Source organism: Antedon mediterranea, chromosome 8 (assembly GCF_964355755.1).
Source record: "Antedon mediterranea chromosome 8, ecAntMedi1.1, whole genome shotgun sequence".
Taxonomy (NCBI): Eukaryota; Metazoa; Echinodermata; class Crinoidea; order Comatulida; family Antedonidae; genus Antedon; species Antedon mediterranea.
This window is the reverse complement of record NC_092677.1, coordinates 15296931-15323020: the sequence shown is the minus strand read 5'-3', so window position 1 is coordinate 15323020 and position 26090 is coordinate 15296931. Positions and strand designations below refer to the sequence as shown.

The following is a 26090-nucleotide window of genomic DNA, read 5'->3' as shown; positions in this document are numbered from 1 at the left end:
TACTTTAAAACCTTTACATTCGCACGGGCTAATTCATTTTGAATACCATTAGGCCCAATTTATTAGTTTATGTGTGAACATACTAATATCATTAAACTTAAATTACGTGCTTTTACTTACTTGTTGTAACTATTAATTAGGGTCTATATTTCGTATCATTATTGAGATCGTTGTGGACCTCGGTTGTAAACGAATCTGCAATTACACACTTCGTCACATAGTTAATTACATATTTACCACATATTGATTTCTGTACCCAATTGTTCAGTATATATCTATGGATGAGATGAGCTAATTAATGAAATCCGATATGTTTGTGGAAGAACAATAGACAAATCCCTACATTGTTTGAGAATATTATAAATATAAGATTTGATACGCGAGATTGCAAACCACTTGTTGGTATGATAAACTGAAGTACATCTACTTGGCAGCTAATCCCTCTCGCACTTCAATGGCTTCTTCAGCAGGTAAGATACTATCTATCTATCTTTTTATTATACTGTTTAAATTAAGTATCACATTTAAAAGTACTTTAATATGGAATGTTTTCAGTGGTGTTACAAGATGTATTGCCTTACAAAACATAGTTTTAATCAAGTTTTTGACTTTTAAAAAACAAAAAAAACAAAACAAACAAAAATATTTTCGCATATTAAAAGACACATTGACTCCCAATTCACTCTATAGTTTCTTTATTATGAACAATTAACGGGTTTTTTCAAATAAAATTGTTGTCAAAGTTGTCAAATTATTAATAAAACTGGCCTACTCAACACAAAATTAAATGTTTTCACTTATTAAACAAAATAAATAAATAAACAGTTAAATACAAGACTCATTAATTTCCCGTTCAGTTCAATCAAATTGTGGTCAAAATGATTAAATATTATTAATTATATAACAATTATTATAACAACAAATTAAATTATTTATTTAGGGGGAAAATATCTTTAATGATTCCTCTAATTTTATTATATATTTTGTTTATTTTTTCTTAAAGAGTTGGAGTAATACCCTTTATACTTTCTATATTTAATTTTATTCAAGTGGTGGTTTAACTTGAGAATTTAACGTTTAAAAAGTTTCTAGGATGAGTTAAAAACAACCAGAACATTTTATAATTCTTTCAGAAAAGTTATATTATGTATTATTACGAGTTAAGTAGGCCTACATTAGTTTTAAGAGGTCGATAGCTAGATATGTTATTTTGTAAGATAACTCTTAATTCCATTCGAAACGAAATTTGGAACAACCCACAGAAATTTAAATAATTGTACTGATTTTATTATCCATCAACAAATTCGCGAGTAACACTCGTGTAATAGAGCCCTTTTGGTACCTCGATATGGAAACGTTACACCGATTATGTGTGCAAAACTTTAAAAAAAATGAAGATTAATCAATTCAAATTGGAATAGATTATTTTGTGGTTTTAATAAAGTTTTTTTTTGTTGTCTTGTGTGGGTTCGTCCCACTTTTATTATAGTTCTATAAATATAAATAATATATGTATATATGCACATTTATATAATTCTCTTATTTATAAGGTACATTGTTCAAAAAATAAGATTATTTTGATGTTAAGAAGTAACCACATTTACATTCATATACATTTTTAAAAATACAATTAATTAAAATATGTCGATGGCAGTAAACTGAGGATAAAAATTGATTTAAAAAAAACGTACTTATGAAAAAGTTATTATTGTTGTTTTATTCTGTTCGTGTCCGTTGTCTGGGTAGAGAGGCTATAAACTCAGGGGAGGAATATAAAGAATCTTCCCTTTTCACCAAGAAAAAAATGGATGAGATGAAAACGAAGAATGCAAAAGCTTGAAAAAAGGGTGTTTAGAATGGATAGGATGGAATGATATATATAATGAAAACCGTAAGGTTAGAGTCCATACACAGTGCAAGTCCAAGGTAATATTTTGGCTCTGTGTGTATGTGAGTCGCTTCATACCCGGATGACATATCTTAAAACTAATATAGTTACTAGGCCTATATACAATGTATTTAAGAGATAAAAATAGCATTTTTTTTATTTCATTAATTTAAGGAGATTTTGCTTTATATCTCCCCATTTACATTGAGCTTTAAAGTAGTAGCACTTATACTCATTTTCAATTAAATGCTTTACTTCAGTAATAAAAAGATTCCAGATCTTTTTTTCATAGTTGTTTCCCTTTTTTCAGGTTTTGTTAATATATGCAACTTATATATAGAGAATACAAATAATGAAATCAATTCATTTACAATTATGTTATTTGATCCAGTAATCATTGTAGTCGAAGTTATTGGGTCTTCGTTTGAAAAGCTCTTAGCTATGACATTTTTAAATTTAAGCCATATCCATTGAATTACACTGCATTTATATAACATGTGTTTTTCAGTTTCAACCTTTTAATAAAGTTAATCACTTTCATAGACATAAAAAACTGAAAAAAATAAATGTTTTCACTTAAAAAATGACAAAATGAATGGTTAATTCAACCAAAAACTCATTGGCTTGCAGCCAATTTGACTTTTTTTGTTGTTTTCAGATCCAATTTTTGGTCAAAGTGGATAACTATTAGGTGGCATATTTACCAAAAAAGTGTTTAAGAATTATTTTTTTTAGGCCGGGGACAATAGGCCTACATCTTTAAGAATAATTCAGACATTATTCACACTGGCAAATATTATTTTATATTTGAAGGTTTCAATACAATTTCTCCATTCCACATGGGAAACGCTCACTATGTTGACGTAGGGCGCCACAGGATCATGTCGAATCATTACAGTGAACTTTCACGGCAGCTGATGATGTCACAGGAATGTTTTAGCAAACTTTTCGGTAAGAAAATCGACTCAAATAAATACGGATTTTCTTTATCCAATGTGCATACTTTAGATACACAAATCATGTTTGTTTCCCACTTTGGCACAACACAAGTAAGTTGCGTCAGAATCGATGCGATGCGCTTACGTCATTGCGTTTCGTCCTAGTGAAAACCAAGTACAAATATTATATTATACTGAATTGATACAAAATTAATCGAATGGCAAATATACAATTGGGTTTGTTGTAATGGAAACTATGTAAATCGTTGTTATATACAACAGGAGCTTTGATAATACACTTGCCCGAAGTCTGTAGTTATTTAAAGGCTTTTCGATGTTTACAAGTTCAAGTAGTACACGTATGAAACGCCATATGTACTAAAATATTTATCTTTTAACTAAATATTAAATCAAAACTCCGTCTGGAACTACTTTAATAATAGTAAGACGTTTTTTTCTGGTTAGGTCAACGTTTCTTAGATACAAACACCAGAAATGGATCAATTGGTGGAAGCAAACCCAAAGTAGCAACTCCAGAAGTTGTTGGGAAAATCGATGAATACAAACAGGAAAACCCGTCCATTTTTGCGTGGGAAATTCGCGATAAGCTTATGGCAGACGGTAAGTTCATAAAAAAGGAGCATATAATAGATAGTGAGATACGTAAGAAAAAATGTAAATCTATATTATTAAATCATGCTGTGTTAAAATATTTTGTAATACTATAAATGTATGCTACATAGTAACTTAAATGTGTTTTATTTCGATTTATTCATGTGTATTCTAGGTGTTTGTACAGCATCTACAACACCTAGTGTTAGTTCCATCAACCGTATTCTTCGCAATCGAGCAGCCGAGCGTGCTGCCACAGAGTACGCCCGAGCCACAGAGCAAGCACTTGTCTCCTCATATTCATTCCTACCTAACATCACGGTACCAAGAATTCACTGCTCCTATAACGGGTTATACAGTCAAAATCGGAACTTGGAAGATTCGGGTAATCGTGTACTGATTCACAGACCTAGAGCAACACTTCGTTCGTCTATCATGTGTCAGGACCGTTACTCTTTTGACGACAAACGTACGGGAACAATCTCACCACAAGGTTGGTATGATAGCATTACATTGAACATCAAGCTTGGTTTAATTTTGCACTTAGACGCAACGCAAAAACGTAAATACATCGCAGGTAATTTGACCAATCATGACGCGATGTGTCATCCGAACTGTCGCCGGTAACTCACGTGGGTAGCGCCTACATATTTGCCAACTGTGTATCTGGTAGTTTCGCTACCAATTGTCCTCCATTTTTTAATCAAGAGACAGTAGCCTACGTAGGCCTACTTTTGTATCAGAAAATCAGTTCATTAATCTCACTTTATTTGTCCCCAAAGGTCACAAAGAAGATGATCACATTCAGAGTAAACTTTTCCATGGCGCATTAACTTCTAATTTAGATGACGATGACTGTAAGCGTAAAGTGAGGAGAAGCCGAACTACTTTTTCTAACGAACAACTAGATATACTTGAAAAGGAATTTTGTAAGTCACATTATCCTTGTGTCAATACACGTGAAGAGGTTGCGACTCAGACACAGTTGTCAGAGGCCAGAGTTCAGGTAAGGATTAGGAAGTTATTAAAAAAAATAAGGTCAAAGATCTCGAAGATTTTGCTATAAACTGTATTTGTTGGCCAAAGGTAGACTTGAGTTTAAGTATGAACCAAATGAAAGCCTAGGTCAAATCTCGACCTTTTGGATGATTGACATGTAATTTTGCCTGTCATATAATTTACCACTGCATATCATATAGGTGACGGGGATTAATTAATTTTAAAAATGACGACATTTTGAGAATTGGAGAATATAATAGGAAACTAAAAGACTTCGAGCAATAATTTAAGGCAAAATACCATTGACGATCAAGGTACGCGACAAGACATGACATATTGAATGCTGTTGAATTCTGTGGTTGGGCTACGATGCCTGTCCCAACAATACATCCTCTGAATACGATTAAACCGAATTTAATTGTCATTTAAATTTCATTGGTATAAAATGACACATTTGTCCAGAAGTAGGCCTATAGTTCAATCTCCATATTTTTTTTCTTATTTATTCAGGTATGGTTCTCAAACAGAAGAGCGAAATGGAGACGTCATCAGAAGTCCGAATCCCATAAACATCATCATTTCTCAACTTCCATCATAAATATTTCATCATCTTCTTCCACTCCTTTTCAAGATTACGATCAGGAGTCTCGCCATCAGATCAACAAGCCATTCGTACTAACCCCCTCTCGAGATTCAGCGTTTTGTTCAACTAAGTAATATAATTAACATTTAAACAAACATTTTCTCTTCGGTAAACATGTATATAATATAACTTACTAACATTGAATAGAACATGCCAACATTATTGTACAGTTAATAATGTTCAATGTAGTAGAAGCTTATTAACCAAAGGAAGTTTTCTTAATAACACCATAATCAGGTAAAGTGTAACGAATAATTAGTCATTACAGTGACTGTAAGTAGAATAATGTTAGAGATATGGTTAAATACCAAAAAAAAAGGTACAGGAACAAAGTACTTGATAATAATGACAAAATCAATGTCTTCCAATACTACTAGAGGTCAGAGCAACCTATTTTAGCATCGTAGCTAATAAGCAATTACTCGCTATCAATTAAAAAGATCAATAAATAAATGTAATGTGACATTTTTCCTTCTAGTTCTGTTATGCTGTGTTATTAACAATGGTCATTACCCATTTCCGTTCTCTTGATTCGTGTAATTATGTCGTTATTAGATTTTCTTAAAGGGAATGAACTATATAGGCCTAGACCTACTATTGCTATTGCATTGCCTATAGACATTACTTCTATATATTGGTTCAATATAGGCCTACAGCAATACTTCAATAACCAAACCGGAACCGCTCGTTAAAGTAGCACAAAAGTAGTTGAATACCATTAATTATAACACACCTGAGTGTATGCATGCTATTCCTATAACGTGCCGTTCAGTAAGAGTTCTACTGAAGTTTCAATTTAATCGTTCTATTACACGACAGCTTTTTCTAAAAAAATATAATTCTGTGCTACGCCCGGTTAATAACGGTTCTCGGCGTCGAAAACCAACCTATAGTGTGTACCGTCTATCAGTTCTACTCCGTTAAAAATTGGAGCGCTGACTTTTTGAATGGCATAACATCTCGTCCAGACTTTGAACGTTGATTAATATGAAAGTGGCGGATTAATAATTGGATACAAGTTTACGCTAAAACAGTGTGTTATAATGATATTCTTTATCATTAATAACTAAATTATTTATTTCAGAACTTTCGTGATTTAGGCTTTCTGTTAAGGATAAACTCGTCCGAATGTATTATGTTCTTGAAAATTAAATTCTTGATTCAACTTGTTTCAAAAGTTTATTATACAGTTTAGGTTCATGTACTAAATTATCAGGCCTAGATTATACGTTACTTCTGTTTTATGGCACCCCCAGGCCATTTCCACACCCCCGTATATGAGTGAAACCAGAAGAAAACTCGACAAAATATCGATCTCAGCATACTATTAAACCATGTCATGTGATCATTTAATATCAATCATTCTATATAGTCTATTTCTATATCCAGTGAAACAGTGCCTCTTTTAATGTACGAAGATAAAAATATAAGGCATGCACAATGGTGGTTTAAAATAAGCGTGGCTTACAATTTATGTGAGCTTATAGGGTTGATTTTACTGTGTGAAATGTTTCTGTTTTTAGTATTTCAACATAAGAAACAACATAATCTGCCAAACACGAAGACGAGAACAATTTACGGTAGAAAGTAGACCTATTGCCCATTGTAAATGGCACTCTTAAAATATTCCTAAGTCAAATGTTTAATGAACGTTATTATAAAGAGTTACCAGCACCATGGTTAATTGTATACCAGAGATATGAACGAAATAAACAATGGCGAAGTGCCGGTGAAACAATCGAGTTGGTTGGATACAGCTGTACAATAGGCCTATATAATAAGAATGATAAATACAGTACATGCATTCATTTTGTAAAGTATTACACAGTGGAAGAGAGGTACTGTAGTTGTGAAATTCGGAAAAAAGTGCCGATGTAGGCCAAACTTACCTGTGTTGTGAGTATTTTGTTTTTGAACGAACGTGTTTGCCGCCGGCGGGGTATGTACAGTTTACAAAAGAACGTAATAACATGTAGAGAAACCTGGGCTCGTTCACCACGGTACGTGTAACATATTTCATAAATGTTGTTTTATTTTAAATTAAAAAATATTTACATGGATATGCTTTTACTACAGATAACATAGGTATTTTCACGGCGTTTACAAACAAAGAGGTTTTACAATAACAAACTTGTTTTCCTTATTCAAAATAAGAAGATTTAAAACAACACACTGATATAAGCAGGCGCCCTCACAATTAGTGGAAGATGGGTTGACGAGAAGAATTCATTCCAACACGCACGTACTTATGTTTTCAAATTAAATGTTAGACACGATCATTTGTAATTTCTAGACTTATTTCATGGGTGTACTCGGATTTGTAAGAGGTCGATGCAATATCGATCGTACAAATATTTTTATTACAAAACTCGCTTAGACAGCTAAACAAGTATATTATTAGCATTGTGGAAAAAAGGATTAGGACAAGTCAAGCAGTAAAAAACTACATTTTCTCCTAATATTCGTCGATAGGCCTATAGTCAATGTATAGCAACAACATTTCATTCAACATTTTATATATCTTGGTATTAATATAATTTAATCTTTAAGCCTACATTTCAATTTAATGAACGTTATCTATTTTAAGGCATGCACGGTACGTATATTGAAGCCATTTTTAATGCTTTGGCTTGTGACAGATAAGATCGGTCTTTAAACAATTCAATGTCATTGTTTCAAGGTAAAGAAACATCGACATTTTCATGTTTTGGTATTTTAAAGTACTTCCACGTGGGTCACATTCAATTCAATTTTATTTCATAAGATACATCATTGTGTAGGCCTAATAACATGTGAGTTTTTTAAAGTAAAAATAACATAACTCGTCCTGGTGACGAGTTATTATCATCAATGGTTATTTGGTATTGTAATAATATAAATTAGTAGACGATAGTATTACTGCAACTGTTATTTTGTAAAGCGATCTTTCCTGTGATCCTGTAATAATGGCAATAGTAATCGTTATTCACATCCCAATGTAGGGCACTGGAAACTGCTGATGACAGAGAACAAAAGATGAGAAAATAAAGATATTTCTTCAATAAAACTATAAGGTTGGCCTATTGCAGTTAAATTTCTGTTGAATTAGTATTTTAGGTAAGTATTGTAGGTGTTTGTTGAATTAAAGTATTGAAGGTAAATTTCTATTAAATTGCAGATATATAAGTTTGAATTAAATATTTGTCTGTTTACTGTATCAATATTTCATATATTTTCTTCTTTAAAAACATTATTGGTTGTTGTGTTCTAATGTTGATTGCAAAATACAGGTATTTAGTTTAATTCAAGATGTGAATAATGTGGAAAGTTTAGCCTATAGAGAAATTACGGCACGGTAGCATAAAGACACGAGAAGTTTAGCGCTCGAATTTCACTCGAATATCTCCGTTTTATGGTAAATGTACTGCTATGCTTTTCAACTCGTATCATTCATCATGATTGATAGGATCGAGTCATTCCTAATTAATATACTTCATCGACGTTCCCGATGACATCATTACAAATTGATTTGAAATTAAGAGGAGGTCATTAAAAGCATTATTAGAAAACAATGATTAATTACTCAATAATGCTCACTGTCACTCAATCATTAAAGCGGTCCGATTCAATCAATTGCAACTTCGCTTACTAATTGTAATCAACAACAAAGAATTAGTTGTACTTTTTCCAAATCAAATAACAACTAACAATCTATTCATACTAGGATGGAAATATTCTCTTTAAAATGCAATGTCCGGTTTACTTCAGCTTTTGAGCCTACTGACCATTTGATATCATTAGTACGTAATTTACGGTGACTTTATTACACTATTAATGTCCACTTGTTTAATTGTTATTCAGGAATGCTGAAGAAACAAGTTCATCACTTAAGCACTAAAATATTACAGCTGGAATGTAATATAAACAAGAGGTAAACAGTACTTATTTGTTTCTCGTGTGAATCTAGTATTAACACAGAGTAAACCAGTTTAATGTTTCAGGCCCAAGTTAAGTCCGAGCCGATAATCATGAGATGAAAGTTTTAAAATAAGTAAGAGTGATTATTCTCAAGAATAATCATAGTAAAATGAATGTTGATGACGTTTATGTTTCATTATCGCCTCACTAAAAGGAACAAGGCCATATACATGTCAGTCGCGTGCGCAAATTTGAGTTAGTGTTTACTGACCGTCCGGCCGACCTACCGACCGACCAACGGACAGAAACTGCTGAACATGTTCAAACATTTTTAAAAACATTTATATTTGCCTCCAAGTATTAATATCCACTGTCAAAATAACGAAAAATATGAACAGTGTACGAGACACGAGACCGACAAAGTGAGCTATATAGGTTCACGTTTGCACGCGACTAAAAACAACCTCTGGGATTATATTAAGAAACTTTCACACTCTAAACTCTAAAGACTATGGAAAGGGAGTAAAGAGGAAGAGAGAAAGCAAGTCCACTCTTCTCCTGGAGTACTAGTATACTATACTACGATAGAGTCTGCAGTATGAGATATTGATTGAAAGTTTTATTGAGAAGTATATGACATTAAATAAATCGATATATATTCCATTCATCTGTTGCGTACACTACTTGCTTGCTTCTCTAACTTTTAGCAATGTGATAGGCACTAAACTAACTGTATCTTCGATGAATTCATTGTTTGCGTTTTCTATCAACGTAGCTTTTTATCGTCTGCCCAAGGCTTCTTTATTTTGCCATGTACTTCTTCTTCAACGCTAAGCTGAAATATCTTATGGTAGTCTTACTATTTACACACACTGTCTAACCCATATTTTTCACCCGATACATGAGCGGTATCACGTTTAGAGACAATAATAGATGAGTGGAAATAGATGAAAAATAGGCGTTGAGTCAAACAAATTGCAACAGTTTGTTTTTTTGCTGAAATATGCTCAACTATATGTAGATATTATCATATCCAAAATCTACCCTGATCTGCCCATTATAAATTACCTAATTTGCATAAAATCAAAATGGCTGCCATTTTACAACTTTGATCCCAATTATCTCTTAAACCATAAAGAATTTGGTATAAGAATGTATTGAACACAAATATAAACATGACCCCAATGATTCAGAATAATATATTTGATTTGTCTTTGGGGTCGAAGGTCAAAGGTCATTCCAGCAGTATCGCGTCTTCTGACAAAAACATTCTTTCTATTCTTTATTGAATTTTACTCTTTAGTTTTATCAATTCTTTTGTTGAGTTACCTGTTTGATTTCAAGAATTGGAGTGAAGCAACTGTAAACTATACGTCAATACAAATAAATATATCTTGTTTATCTCGTAACGCATGGAACGTTTTAATTAGTCTTATGATCTGTCTATAATGTGTAAATTACGCACTCTAATTCAACATGATGTACGTACAAAGTGATACGCTGAATCAACGAATTCATAACATTTAAATGTTGATATCTGCCACCAATGGAGTACCATTCACAGGTCAAATATAAAAATAAGCATATACTTGAATATGTACAATTATTTAGAAGAAAAAGCCTATGTGCGTCTGTAGACGTCAATATGATAATATCGTTTTTTTTAAATACATAACATACTAAATACCATAAATACATAGTTCAGTTTTATTTCTTTTAACCGCCTTTTAAGCACATGATATACTAAAAGATATAGGTCTTTTCTTATTATTGCTTTCTTACAATTTTATGGGCATCAACTTGAGCTTTTGGCAGTTAGTAACAAAATAACAACATGACGTTATGATAAAAACATAACGGTATGTGATAGATCTATGATAAATAGCTAACCACATATACTTGGTGTTCCGAGTCTAAAAGTTCAAATTTGATACGTTTTTACCGAGTATTGAAATCCGTTACTAAGCTTAAACCATGCAGAAGCAATATGTATCTCCCTTGGGTACGCTTGATCCGTTATCGCTACTATATATGTTACAATTTGAAAAAATAACAAATAAACTCTCTTTTTGCTAGCATTAACAGACATAATGATATCTGAGATTGCTTAGTAATCGACGATAACGGAACAACATTACGAGATTAAGTGATTTAGCTTCAGTTAAAGCTAAATCTCTATCAAGACACCTCCAATAAAGAGCAATACATGTATCGTAAACTACTGAGGGTGAACGGATTCCAATCCAGAGGCTTTAAAGCATACGATGAAAGCAAAATTAGGACCTAACCCGTTGCTGAGTATCTAAACGTATCAAGCAGAAGAACAGGGTAAACGTTTCAAAGTTTGTTGTTTTTTGTAATCCGGCATTAGCTCGTTGTATGCATTCTAAAAATCAATTTTAAAATCGCAGTAGGCCTAATACTCGGGCCGCTGATAAATGATCTGAACTTATGTGTTTGTGACTCCAATGTACGTTACCCAACAAAATAACAGCACTGGAAGGTGTAGCCTAAAAATATCCGATACTCTTTCACACCGATATCGTATTCTATACAGGATTATATGTCCTTTATTTAAGTTGGTCAATTTCCTTTGATAATATCGGTTTCTCTTTTCGACCAAACATTAGTCCATATATTGATGTAACACCATCATTCTCTCCCCCGCAAACGCCCACATATAAACATAAAATCATATCAATAATATTATTTTGAATTATAAACCTAACGATCGATGGACTGCGCATGTGGATTTCGACATCGTCTTCCATCTACGGCCCTACAATCGATTAAACATAACTTCATTAAAACTTTTAAATAATATTTATATACCTGTACATACATTGTTGAAAATTGTGTTTGTATTTTGTATGTGGACACGGCCCCAGGGGAAAACAACCATGTGTTGATCAGGGCCTCCGTGGTTAAATAAAGTTGAATTGAATTATACAACTTGAATATCGAATAAAAAAAATCAATTGGGTGGGGGGGAAACATTTCAAGAAGCGACACAATTATTACAATCTATTTCTCACAAACAGTCTAGTGAAGACTCGCACAAATAACCACTGAGTTTCTAAGAAAAATTAATTATAACAGATCAGCTTCTGTGACGTTACGTGTGAACCTTTAAAAGTTAATGTAATTTATTATTTTGTTTTCCTTTGTGGTTGGCGATTAAGGTAATAATTTACACGGAATGTGTTTCATCTCCATTTTCTACATCGAATACTCTAAGTAGAACAACTCGTTCAAGTGTTTATGGCGATTCAAACGGAAGCAAATCCAAATGTTCAAATGCAATCAAATAATTCATATTTTTCTCAGAAAAAATATAAATATAAAGCGCCTCCTACAGGTAGTTCATAAATTTCTCACTAATTGTCTATTTTTTTATATATATATTTTTTTTTTTAGCTGAATAGGCCAATTTTCTATTTCTTGTATGCGGGTCCAATTTTTTTTTTTTTAAGTTTTGGTTTTTTCTTATCAATAGTTCTCTTTGATTAGTTTGTGTGCTCAGATTTGGCTAGGCCTACAGTGTTTCAATAAAAACAAAAACACCGGACTAGTACTGGTATGTTCTTTCAGCGCCCGATAATAATAGCATTATAGTATTTCAAAGTAACTCATTAATTGTTCACTTGTTCAATCATTCTGTGATTTAATAATTTTAATTTTATTTGATTAAAAAACTGAATGAGCAATATCAATTAGAGTCTTGGTCATTAAGTTTAAAGAACACAGTTAACCCGATTCGGTTGACTCCTCGTCATGCACTTACGTAATCGATAATTATGAACGATTAACATTACCATAATTGATGGAATTACTGTGTTAATGAGCGTGTGTAAATATTATATTTTACGCCAATTTCTAACATAATTGTTGAAACGTTTCTGTCATTGCTGCTAACAATTCACACTGAGTTGACTATTGCAAACCTGAGAGTCTCAGTGCAAACTAACCATCACAATATTGACGGTAGAGTTTGTACAACGAGTTTTACATCTATAAATAGCCAATGCAAACGCTAAGTCGTCATTCATACGCCAACAGCGCTAGGGTTGAGAACATTCTTTGAAACTGGTGACGTTACGCATCTAAGAATTAGGAATTCTTCAAGAAATACGTATTGTGAAGTGAAAGAGAAAAACAATAATAATGTCGAAATTTATCTTAATTTGCGTCTTATTCTCGCTTTATATTGTTAATTCACAAGGATACGGTGGCGGCGGAAACGCAATAGGAAATGCACCGGTAAGTTATTTTTTCCCATAAGTTTAATTTAGGCCTAATAAATGTTGTATGTTATTTAGAGTTATTCCAGAAAATACTTTGAAGTTGTAAAATTGGCCTTTTGTAGTTTAGGGAAATTAGATCTACGTTTGTTTGGAAACCGCTAAACCATCGTTCCACCGAAGTTAGTACTGAATGTGCGTTGGCAAGCTGCTCATAAAAGATTTATACAACTAGGCCTACCTACTACCGTTAATAAATATTAGTTAGGCCTTTCTACATAAACTACAAAGCGTATTCCGAAATTTAAACGACTTTTACATTTTTTATAAGCGAAATTAATAATTTGTTCGGATTTTTTGGGCAAATAACTTATATATCTACAAAATAGTCTATTCAAAATTTGATTTATTGTTGTTCGTTTTTCATGTTTTTGGGGACAATACAACTTTAAGAATTGTTTGTAGTAGGTTTAAGTGTGCTTTTTAGTCGCGTGCAACTCTACAGCTCACTCTGTCGGTCGGTCGGTCGGTTGGTCGGTCGGTTGGTCGATCAGTCAGTTGGTCGGTAAACACTAACTTGAGCACGCGACTGCAGCCATGTTTTTGTTCTTATAGTCTCATCTTGATATACTATAATATAGTATAATAATATATAATAATAATAATATAATATTATATTCCATTCCGTAAGAGGCGGGCTGTAGAGTGTGAATTGAGATAAAATATAAACACACACACACACACAAAACACACAAATAGGCCTACCATTATAAAATAATCAATAACAAACAAGGCTGGTTCGGATAAGTGTGATGTTTACTCCTCAAATATACAACGTTAGTAGTTAACTATGATAGTTTCAATTAACCAATATGCAGTATATCGGAACAATTTCCATTATCTTTCTTTTTAGAATTTAATCACAAGTTTAATAACAAAACTGTTCAATGATGCAGAAAAGCAATAAAAAGGACAATTTTATTGCATTATCCAAAGAAAATGGATTTTGTTTTTGTCATGGTACTGAGTGAATGTTTCTTTAAGAATTTCATTTTTTTTAACTGTTTATAAAATCAATTCTAAATTATATTTCCAAAATATTACTACTTTAATGCACATGTTCTAATCCAATACATAAATATGTTGGTACTTAGACAGGATATTAACCGGAAATTCAGAAAATCATTTTCAAAAGATAAATTGATTTTAAGATTTAATTCATATTTATTATGACAAAAAAAAAATCCAATTATCCCGTAACAAGTAACGTAAACTATATTCACGTCACACTTGTTCCTTATTTCTTAATAATGAAACGGAACAAGTGTGAATAATAGCTTTAATTCCAATCTATTTCCGAAGTAGGCATAAGTATCATAAGAATATTTGGTAATACAGCATCTCATTTATATCACATGTGGTGCTGTACCATGTAAGGTTAGGTTAAGGGTTAGGTTACCACTACATACAGTGAAACACATGTACGGTGTATTACCAAATATTCATATTATAGGCCTACTTAGGAAATAGAAACAGTACCGAGAAACGGCTGCTTTAATGCAAAATTCAATCAAAAACGAATTCGAACCTACATTTGTCTATCCTATATATCTGGTTATTTTCTCTCCTTGTTTTATAGGTAAATAGTTCATATTAATTACTTTTTATTGTTGATTATTGTGTAGGCTTTATGTGATGGAAATTAAAAGAAACCTTTATCTATGTGTCCATTAACGCAGCGAGTAAGTGTCGACCTATCGACACATTTTAAAATTTTATAGTCTTCGTTGTGTAAAAAACATAACTACAATAGGTAAATGTTATATTATTTTTATGTAATTTGATTATTGTGTAAATGTGAGGCAGAAATAAAAATTGTAAAAAAATGTTATCAATCTTTTCCGCCAAACGCCACTTTAAATTATCAATCGTTCTGGTCTTTGTTGTGACGTAACAAAACGGTTAATTTAAAATCAGTTCCATCAGGAGCTATTTTTCATTCTGTAATTAATGTCATTGATTTACGATTCACTTATCCGTTATTATTAAAATGGCATTATTCATTGCATTATATGTGTAGTAATAACTACTGTACTATACTGCTACAACTACGTAATCAATTTGTTGGTGGCATTGTTGTTATTTTCAATACGAATAATCGTCTATCAATGATAACATTCAACAACAGACAACTTTTCTTTCACAATAATCTACTGATCCGAGTAAGAATGTAAAATATAATACCCATTTAGGATTTTACCAATGGGAAAAATCCAAGCTTAAATTAAAAAACAACTAACGAAATTAGCAAAAAGAACAGACGAAAAATAAAACATCAACCAAAAATTATAGATACTTAGATATCAAAATATATATATAAAGGCTTATTCAAAAAGAAGGGAAATGGGAGAATCAATATATTTAAAGGAGTATTGGATATGATTTTAAACAGTCTATGTGGCCCAGCGGACTCAATACAGGAAAGCTCGTAGAAAATTCCAAGCCAAAAATTGATAAACATTAGCAGTCTAAGAGTGTTTACTATATTTTAATCGACGAACATCATCTACAATCACAAAACGTTTAGAATTAAGTGTCGATATAAGAACATTTTGCATTTTTGTTACTTTACAGTCTACGTGAGTGTGTAATATAACGAGACAATAATTATCCAATAATATATGGGAATGCATTGTTCAGATAATTAATAGTACATGTTCTTCTGATCAGTCATCAATAACTTTACCTAAACTTACGTAATCAAGAAAATAACGTACTTATGGAAATCTTACGATGCGTAAACAAAGGCAATTAACTGTTATTAAACATAGTGAATTTACATATTAATTTGCAATAATGTTTTCTACAATTACTGCCTATAATCACAAATTAATGATGTACACGTGGCTATCAAGAAATAATGGCATTAGCAACTCAAGTATAGTTGTCAAGAGACGCAGTTATGCAAACAAGGAAGAGTAAACAATAACATGGAAACCTTCAAGAATTACATTGTAGTGTTTTCCGCAAAGCAAGCGAATTGACCAATCAAAAGCGATGGATTATTTGAACTGTTCCTTTTCATTGGTCAATTATCTTGTGTTGCGGCTTACGCTCTTGCGTTGCGTCCTAGTGGGAACTGTGTCGAGTTATAAAACCCCATTATAGTCGTGTCAAATAAATAAATAAAACTAGATTTGAACTCCGCGCAAACACAACATGGACGATAAAACATCTGACCAATAACAGCAACTATAATTACTAACTGACATTTAACACATGAGTACTTCAACTGAAGAACAGTTCAGTTAACAGTTACCTAAACATTCTCAATAAACCAGTTATTCTGAGTTTTAAAAAAATGTGCATGTTATCATTCCAGATTTCTATGATTATTCTAATGATTCTATTAATCGCGAACTTAGAAAACTTTAAGATTTTTATTCAAACAAGCATTATATATTCAATGACAGCTTCATCACCGATTATCTGAACACCATTATACTGTAATTCGCATCATTAATGTTACGATTTCTTGAGGACAAACTCAACATTTTATTATAATTTAATATCTACATAAGTTGTCAAAATGTCCAGTTAAATCATAACGCGTAATAATTTGTGCAGAAGGTAATGTAGTAATAAAATTATCCATGATCCATAATAACGTGAGAAGTTGTTTTAAGACGCAGTAATCTTAGTAAATTGGGGATGTCTTTTAATGTGTTAGAAAACACCTGCTGTTATTTTAAGTGCCCATTAGGCAATTAAACCTGCATGAAAAAAAAATGTTGTCGATTTGTCGCATCAACATTAATTCCTAGAACTGAACTTTGACCTGTAGTCATTGAAAGCCCTTGTGGATATGGCATGTTAATGTTACTACAAATATATAACTCAGAAACAAAATTTTAAAATGTTGGAGTGAAGTTTCCAATATTTTTACAAACAAAATACGATCTTTATTAATAGAAGAAATAAAATACATGACAAGTTCTATCAACAGTATCGTATCCGCTACAGAGTATTTACTACAGTGCTGCTGTATTGAAAGAATTGTATAACTGTTATAAAAGTTTATAGTTAGTTATATTCAATTAATTAATCAATTTACCGCTTTAAAATATTACACGTATACAAAAATTATAGCACACCAATACTTATTTCATAAACATATTATTTGTATACAATAATTTTGTTTAATAATTTTATAAATACTGCGAAGTAGCTTTGCGTCAAATAGGCAAATTAATAATTGGTCAGATATCGGTATATTTTAAATAAAAATGAGATAATAAATAAATTAAAACATTTTCTTTCTTTTTTTCTTTCAGTATAAAAACTATGGATACAAGGTAAGTACTGTTTTAAAAACTTCATAAATAAATAAATTAACTTAAGTATTTATTTATAATCGTTAATGGTGGTTTTTTACTATTAGGCTACATCTGACGGTTGTACGAGAAACTAACGAATTAAACGTATTGGGTTGTGAGAATATTATTTTCTGACTACATTGGCCGGATAAGTAGGTCCAATTATTAATCTAACCTCAATTATGTTTTAATTTTATGACATCGTTCGAGTTTTCCAAAGTACATATAGCTCATATCATTAATTGCAGACCATTCATAGCATGGTCATAAATTACAGCGTTGTTATTTGAACACAGTAGTGGTCATATAACTCGTGTCATTCTTTTCCATAAGCATTAATTACTGTTGAAATACATACCGTTAAAGCAGAAACACTACTAACAGTTGTGCTCTTACCTGGTTTAAGATGGTTACTTATATTAGGTGATATTTACTTGGAAACACAAATCTCAGAATGAAAAACTACAGTATATGATAATTAAAATTACTAAAAAAAATACCCTCATCTAAAATTGTGGGCGTGGAACGAAGTCAAAGCAACATTATGTATGTCAACTTTAGGAAATGGACCTGGGCATGTCACAGATGGAGAACAGATAGAGTATACAATACTGACAGTTGACACCAATAGAAAGACAAAGACTCACTTATCTCATTTTTTAAAGACAAAGACTTACTCAGGAATATAAATGTAAATAAGAGTTCTGGTCCCGATGGTATTGAGGGCAGAACATTGAAGTCGTGTGCGGATCAGCTCAGTGGTGTCCTTCGGTACCTCTTCCAGACCTCTATAAACCAGTGTGTAGTTCCTAATCTTTGGAAAGAATCGATTATAAAACCTATTCCTAAACAGACTGTCATAAAACAACTGAATGATCTGCGCCCTATTGCGCTGACATCTCTTGTTATGAAAATCTTTGAAAAGATAGTTAAAACCTACATCACGTCTGTTGTAGAGTCTAAACTCGATCCACTGCAGTTTGCATACAGGTCTGGAAGAGGTGTTGAGGATGCCAGGCTTTTTTTATTAAACACATTGTACAAGCACCTTGAACTGCCTCGATCTCACGCCAGAATGTTATTCGCCGACTTCTCTTCTGCCTTCAATACCATGCACCCTTATATTTTAGCAAACAAATTAATTTCGAATTTTGGTTTTCAACATGATTTTGTATTATGGATTATAAGTTTTCTTACGAACAGATGTCAGAGGGTCTTAGTTAACCAAAGACAATCGAATGTACGTATGACAAGTATTGGATCCCCCCAGGGTTGCGTCCTCTCTCCTCTCCTGTATATTATATACACGGATGACTGTCGCAGCAAACAGGACAATAGTCATCTTGTTAAATTTGCTGACGACACTGTCTTGCTGTCTCTCCTTCAAAATTCACAGGACGGCCATGGTTCCGCTTTAGATGATTTTATCCAATTTTGTGGAAACTCCTACTTGGAACTCAATGTGACCAAAACCAAGGAGATGATTGTAGATTTTAGGAAGGAGAAAGGACGCAACCCTTGGGTATCCATTATAAATGACGAACCAGTCGATATTGTCCATTCCTTTAAATACCTAGGTACTATATTTGAGGACAATCTCGGCTGGGAATTAAACACAGAGGCAATAGTAAAGAAAGGACACCAGAGACTTTATCTGTTAAGGAAGCTGAACCATTTTAATGTCGATAAAGTAATTCTTAGGGTTTTTTATAATTCCTTTATTGAGAACGTTTTAACTTTTTCCTTTATATGCTGGTTTTTTAGTCTTAGGGTCAAAGAGAAAAACTCACTACAAAGAATTGTTAACTTAAGTTCTAAATTGATAGGTTGTCAACTTCGTAGCTTATCTTCTCTCTGTGACATGCAAACTCTAGAAAAAAGTAGAGCTATTCTAAAAAATATTAACCATGCCTTGTTCAGTGATTTCGAGCTCATGCCTCATGGGCGTCGCTTTCGATGCCCGGCATGTAGAACAAACCGGAAAAGGAATTCGTTTTTGCCAGTGGCTATTCGACTCTTAAATTCTTGAACCTTTTTTTTTGTTCTGTGTATTGTGATATTTTGTATATTTTGTAAGATCATTTTAATCCAGACCTTTTTATTTGAATTGCCCCGTGTGGGATGATTAAAGAATTTTGAATTGAATTGAATTGAATTGAAAGACGCAGATGACGAAAACGGAAGCGACGAGACAATAATTGGAGAATTAAGCCAACTGGTACATGAGAGTGCGAGAGCGAGACCTCTTGACATTCTGAGTTCGTCCACCAGTGGACCGACTATGGCAGACGATGATGATTTCTAACAAACTTGATTTCCTTATATTTCGAAACTGTAAAAATATCCATTGTAAGAACAAGAAGATGTTTTGGTGAATGTGGAAATCATATTTCGTAATAATATATACTCTTACAAAAGTCTATATTTCTTGGACTTTATAATTAAGTCATAATTATTCCACATGCAAAATACTTACACACCAAGTAGGCCTAGACATAATAACTCGCAAAACCTAATTTTCAATGGAACTTAAACTCTCGCCACACAGGAGAGTGGTAATTCTCGCATCATCGTCATCAACGAATAATTAATTTAGATTAATAGCTTGAAGCAATGCAAATGAATTTGAGTTTACAGACCAAACACACTTTGTATTCTGTGTAGATAGAAGTCCGGCACTTAAACGTTGACGATGTTATGAAATCTACTTAAGCGTCTTAAATTCAGTCACTTAACGTCGCGTTCTTCCAGTAATTACCTCACTGCCTTCTCTGAACGGCAAACTGATGGAGCAATAAAACACAGCTCTATTTTTGTGACACATTGATTATTGTAATGAGATTACTTGAACTTATTTTCCTCGATTTCAATGACGAGAGATTACTTCAAACGCGGAACATCATACGCGGGTGGGACGGGTTCATTTAATTAACGACGCAGTAAAGTGCGTATAGATTTATACGACTTACACTTTAATAAGAATCGAAATTATATTCTACTTACTCGTTTATTGAGTTGAGTACGAGAAGTTTAACCTACATTAATAATACTCTTTGTCAAACATAGAAATAACATGGTGTAGGCTACTTAACGGTAAACTTCTCTGTTCTAGATTATACAAATTCTCAAAACTATTATATTTCTATGTTAGATAGCTTCAACAAAGCCATTAAAATAAAAAAGGAACCAAAATACTTAAAACATCTTTAATGGAAAGTATTGCTAGTTAGAAATTAATTTCCCGTTTGAATGTGGCAGTCGACTATAATACAAAATGCTGATAGTAAACAACGGGGCACCTTTTAAGACATTGACAATTCTGTCGACAACATACCATTTTGTCGAGACAAAATACATTAATTTAAATTTATTCTAAATCCACTATAGGTTCACACAAATGGTTCTTTCATCAGAAAACGTATTTCTGATAAATTTTTTTTGGGGGGGGGGGGGGGGTTTTATAATAAGAACATTTTATTTTCCGACAACAAATTATTTAAACTAGTTAGCTTATTTAAATTAGTTAGCTTATCTTAACTAGTTAGCTTATTTAAACTAGTTAGCTTATTTAAGCTAGTTAGCTTATTTAAACTAGTTAGCTTATTTAAACTAGTTAGCTTATTTAAATTAGTTAACTTATTTAAATTAGTTAGCTTATTTTAACTAGTTAGCTTATTTTAACTAGTTAGCTTATTTAAACTAGTTAGCTTATTTAAACTAGTTAGCTTATTTTAATTAGTTAGCTTATTTTAACTAGTTAGCTTATTTAAACTATTTAGTAAACTAGTTAGCTTATTTAAATTAGTTAGCTTATTTAAATTAGTTAGCTTATTTAAACTAGTTAGCTTATTTAAACTAGTTAGCTTATTTAAACTAGTTAGCTTAGTTAAACTAGTTAGCTTATTTAAACTAGTTAGCTTATTTAAACTAGTTAGCTTATTTAAACTAGTTAGCTTATTTTAACTAGTTAGCTTATTGAAATTAGTTAGCTTATTTAAACTAGTTAGCTTATTTTAACTAGTTAGCTTATTTTAACTAGTTAGCTTATTTAAACTAGTTAGCTTATTTAAACTAGTTAGCTTATTTTAACTAGTTAGCTTTTTATCAAATTTACTTTCTGTGAATAATTTATAATCCTGTGGTACTGGGAAAATTTTATGTAGAGATACAGCACTGGGAAGAATCCGGTAACATACCAACACAATAGTAACATCACTTACAGTTCGATAGTAGTTATCAGACTACAAAGTTCAATATTTCTGCGTGCAAGGAAATCAGAAAAAACCACTAAATTAATTAACTGTTTGAATAAGCTAGTGAACTTAATTGCAACTTTGTTTGCACTAAACTATTTAAATCTAGTTAACGTGAATGGATCTGAATGATGAATTTTAAAATTATAGTATTTTCTAAACTGTAGATTTAAAACCCTCCTCTAACTTATACTTAATAATTAACTGCACGTCAGTCTGCACATAAGTAGCAGATAAATTACACAATTATTCTCAGGAAAAGATTACTAATTTATAATTATAATATTTGAGGTAATTAATTTGTACATTTATTCATCGATTATTATAGTTATTAACCTTGGGTAGCTAGTAATGGCATCACATTGTAGATATTATGGCAGATAGTATCTCTTTTAGCCGATCAGACTTCAATCCCTTAGATAGTTTATCTTGTGAGAACGTGACTATTGCATCATGAATGATTGTGTTTCTCTGTCATTTGCATTGACACCAGAGACCGATAGTGTGTGGTTCTTTATCATTTCATTGACGCGATATTCTGTTGTTCGGGTCAGTTTTTTCGGGTGCATTGTTTCGGGTTCTTCGGAGCTGAACCCGAATGCAATGCGAACACATGGTACATGTGTTGAATGAGGGAGACATCTAAATACTTGGGTTGTTAACCAAAGATAGAAGAAACAACAGATACATTGGAAGTATGTGTACACAATGGATTGTTAAACTTTTATATTTTTTCAAATCTCAAATTCTTCACCTTCTTTATAAATTGATAACCAATTAGATTGACATTTTTAAAACCTATTTAGGTAGGCCCATCTAATTTATATCACCATTAGTGTTATTGGTTTTTTTGCTGAATTCATAACTTTGGGTTTTCCATCACCGAAAATTAACATGATTGTCAATTTGGTTGATTGCATTGCTTATAATTTTGTTTCATAATAAACTAATAGTTAATAATAGTCGCACTACAAATTGTACAAATTGTAATAATATAAAACTCTTTACTTTTGGCTAAGTTAATTCTCTCAGGAATGACATATTCCTAAATGCCAAATCTATCAATAACAGATAGCTTTCGGTGACAAATATTGACTATGTAATGCTATCCAGTGGCACCAAACCTCATACAAATACACATACAATAACCTCTAGGAACACGTCACACAACGTTCAATAATACTTAAGTAGATCGACACCGAACATTGAAAAGGACCTACTTTTCTTGAGCATTTTATACAACTTTAATTAATCCTACAATGCGACAATATTGAATCAAGAGTTTGAACTTTATCAGCTGCAATAAGGCTATTAGGTTGGATATGGATTTTGTTTCATCAATTTCGTTGAATTGAAATGTATACATCTTTTACTTTTTTCTATTTATAACTTTTCATACGAGCAGAGAGATCGAATAAATCAATCTGTCAAATTAGTTACTGTATTCGTTATGTTTGTATGATGCGCATTAATCTATTCAAAGAGTATGGATAATTAGAGGTCAATATTTTTAACTTACATCGATCTCGAAAGAAAATAGTCCACTGGTTACTTGAGATATCCATATCAACTAAGTATGAATGACCACATCACCCTATTACGTCACGAAGGCTTAACGCCTATTAAAAACAATGTGTACAATTTCTATATGTAGGCATATTGTATGTTTAAAATATTGTATGCATTCTAATATAAATTATATGTTTTATAAAGTAGCATGATGTAATATAATTATAATGCATGCATATAGGCGTGGATGAAAACTGACATTACATTGTATTTTCTTTCTAAAGTGCATTGCTGATCCGTATATGCCATGCATTGGTGGACGAGCTAGAAGCCGGTTTAGATGCGTTTGCACAGATGGTTTCATTTGCGATTATTCGCCAAAAGACCGTAACTTTATCTGCTTAGAAGACCTCCGGTAGGTACGTAGCCACTTTGACAGAACACCCCCGGGCACACGTAGTCCCATTTATGGTTTGAAAATAGGCTTGAGAACTAGAGTAGAGATAGGAGAGCAAAAGAAATGACGGAAAATTTGGACTAATCAAAATACACTCGTGTCGACTCACGCTATGAACCAATCCAAAGCTTCGTTTTTCTGAAAATTGGAATAAACCTAGGAACAGTATCTATTTACAGTCCTAGAAGTATCATGTTTAATTATACGTCTGAAACAGGTTACCTGTGATACCATAACAAGACAACGATAACTAACAACGGGATCGTATATACCATCACGTCTCCTATGGTTTTAAATTTACAAAGAGTTTCAACATTCTTTCTTTCCATTCTCTAGAAATATTCTTTTTAAAACAAACTTTAACAGAAACGCACTAATGCTTAACAGAGTTTTGTCAATATAGAATAGTGGTGTCAGATTTTAGTTTTATCATATAAGTTACATAAAACTGAAAGATGATGCGATTGATAATAATTCACATTTGCGCCAACATCGGAACATACGATACGAAATCAAGAATAGCCGATTGTCATCTCCACAGGCAGAGAAAACACAGCTGAAAAATCATAATGGTATTGATAGAATACCTTAAAATATGTATGACAAAGCCTTCAGAAATCAGATAACTTTTGTTGACATATTTGTAGAAAATCTATACGTATTCTTAATTTGGGATTCTACAAATGTCTCTTCCAATCATTATCTCAGACTGTACTAAAAACATGAACTTTTCCAAACACCAGAAAAGACAGTATTGTCTATACAATAAATCATTTTCAATATTTTTTTTCTTTTTATTTCAGAAAAGATGACTATCTACGAAGGTTATTCTTTAGATGATCTTTAAAATTAGAATTATTAGTTTTGCAAATTATAGATGTTGTATAATTCCATGTATATAACTTCAAATAACGTAGCGCAGCTATAATCTCAGTGACGTATCATCCAGTCGGAATTCTAAAGAACCCAATTTTTATAACTAATATGTATTTGAAATTGTACAATACTATAAATATAACTACAACTCTTTAAAAAGGTTACCAGCGATCTTAAAGTTGCATAGATCAACATGAAACTTAATGATAATCTCAACTGTTTACACACATCCTGAATACGGAACTGTTCCAAATCATTTTATTGAAGATTATTTAACTCTTTGACTGATTAAACGAATACATTTTTATTGCAATAATAAAGTTTATAGTTTTGTGTGATGTTACAAATAAATGTATCATCGTATTTATACTTTAGGCAAAATGTATATTTAAAAACTGTATAAAATTAACAATCGGCTTGGTCATAGGCCCCATACACAGTATTGTATAAAATGTTTTTATTAATTTAAATTTATTAAATAAACAATGAATGTTTATCAGATTAAGCAGAAAAAGTATGCGAAAACAGGCAATACATGGAAGTGTAGATTAAGTCATCACCAGGACGAGTTAGGTGGCTCGCAAACGAACGCGACGTGCACATCAAAAACATGTTCTTAGTCCTGAATATGATATACCGTGCATACCTGACATTACGCCACTCACATAGGCTAATTCAGATCTGTACCAATGATGATGAAATAAATGAAACATTAAGGTACAACTTGCAAAAAAATAGTATGAGCAAGAACATTTAAAATTTATGAGAAAAAATGATCGTATACACTGGTTATTCCTATATATATATTATTATATTTGGCATTATGGAGAGGAAGACTTTGTAGCAAGTTCACTTATTTGAAAGATTTACGTACCAACTATCAAATAGATGTCAAATAATGAACCAACTGACCCCATTTTAAAGTATCTCTATCTAAAGTGACAAAAAGTTAATTCCAAATAGTGTCTAACAACAAACCGAAACTAGATACGTTGATTATCTCATAAAATATAATACATAGGCCTACTGTTCAAATATTCTGCTAAAATACAATAAACATGGATATCAAATTTTATACAGACTTTACATTGTATGTTTCCTTTATTTTATGGCGTATTTTGTCGAATATAATAATATTCGATATTAATTAGCGCTTAATGCAAATCTAAGGAAACATTACTCCCACAATGTTGCAGCTGTACTGTAATCAGCGCATTTGTTTTACTTATTATACCAGGTACCCATTTGTACACCTGGGTGGAGAGAGGCAAACGTAGGTAAAGTGTCTTTCCTACAGATACAAGCGATGCGACAAACTTTGGATTCGAACTCACGATCCATCGTCAACACACTGCATCCTACACGCCTTACAATAACTTCCCTAAAAAAATGACAGAAGTA

At 32.1% G+C, this 26090-nt stretch overlaps 1 protein-coding gene across 1 annotated transcript; it reads left to right on the top strand.

Moving 5' to 3' along the window:
* The first annotated feature begins 412 nt into the window (after positions 1 to 412).
* On the top strand, positions 413 to 5513 carry LOC140057643 (paired box protein Pax-6-like). The gene is made up of 6 exons (XM_072103360.1): positions 413 to 470; positions 2702 to 2839; positions 3292 to 3447; positions 3614 to 3931; positions 4221 to 4444; positions 4948 to 5513. Exons 1-6 carry the CDS (start codon positions 455 to 457, stop codon positions 5152 to 5154), a joined length of 1059 nt encoding a protein of 352 aa, XP_071959461.1. The 5' UTR covers positions 413 to 454; the 3' UTR covers positions 5155 to 5513.
* The last annotated feature ends 20577 nt before the right edge of the window (positions 5514 to 26090 follow it).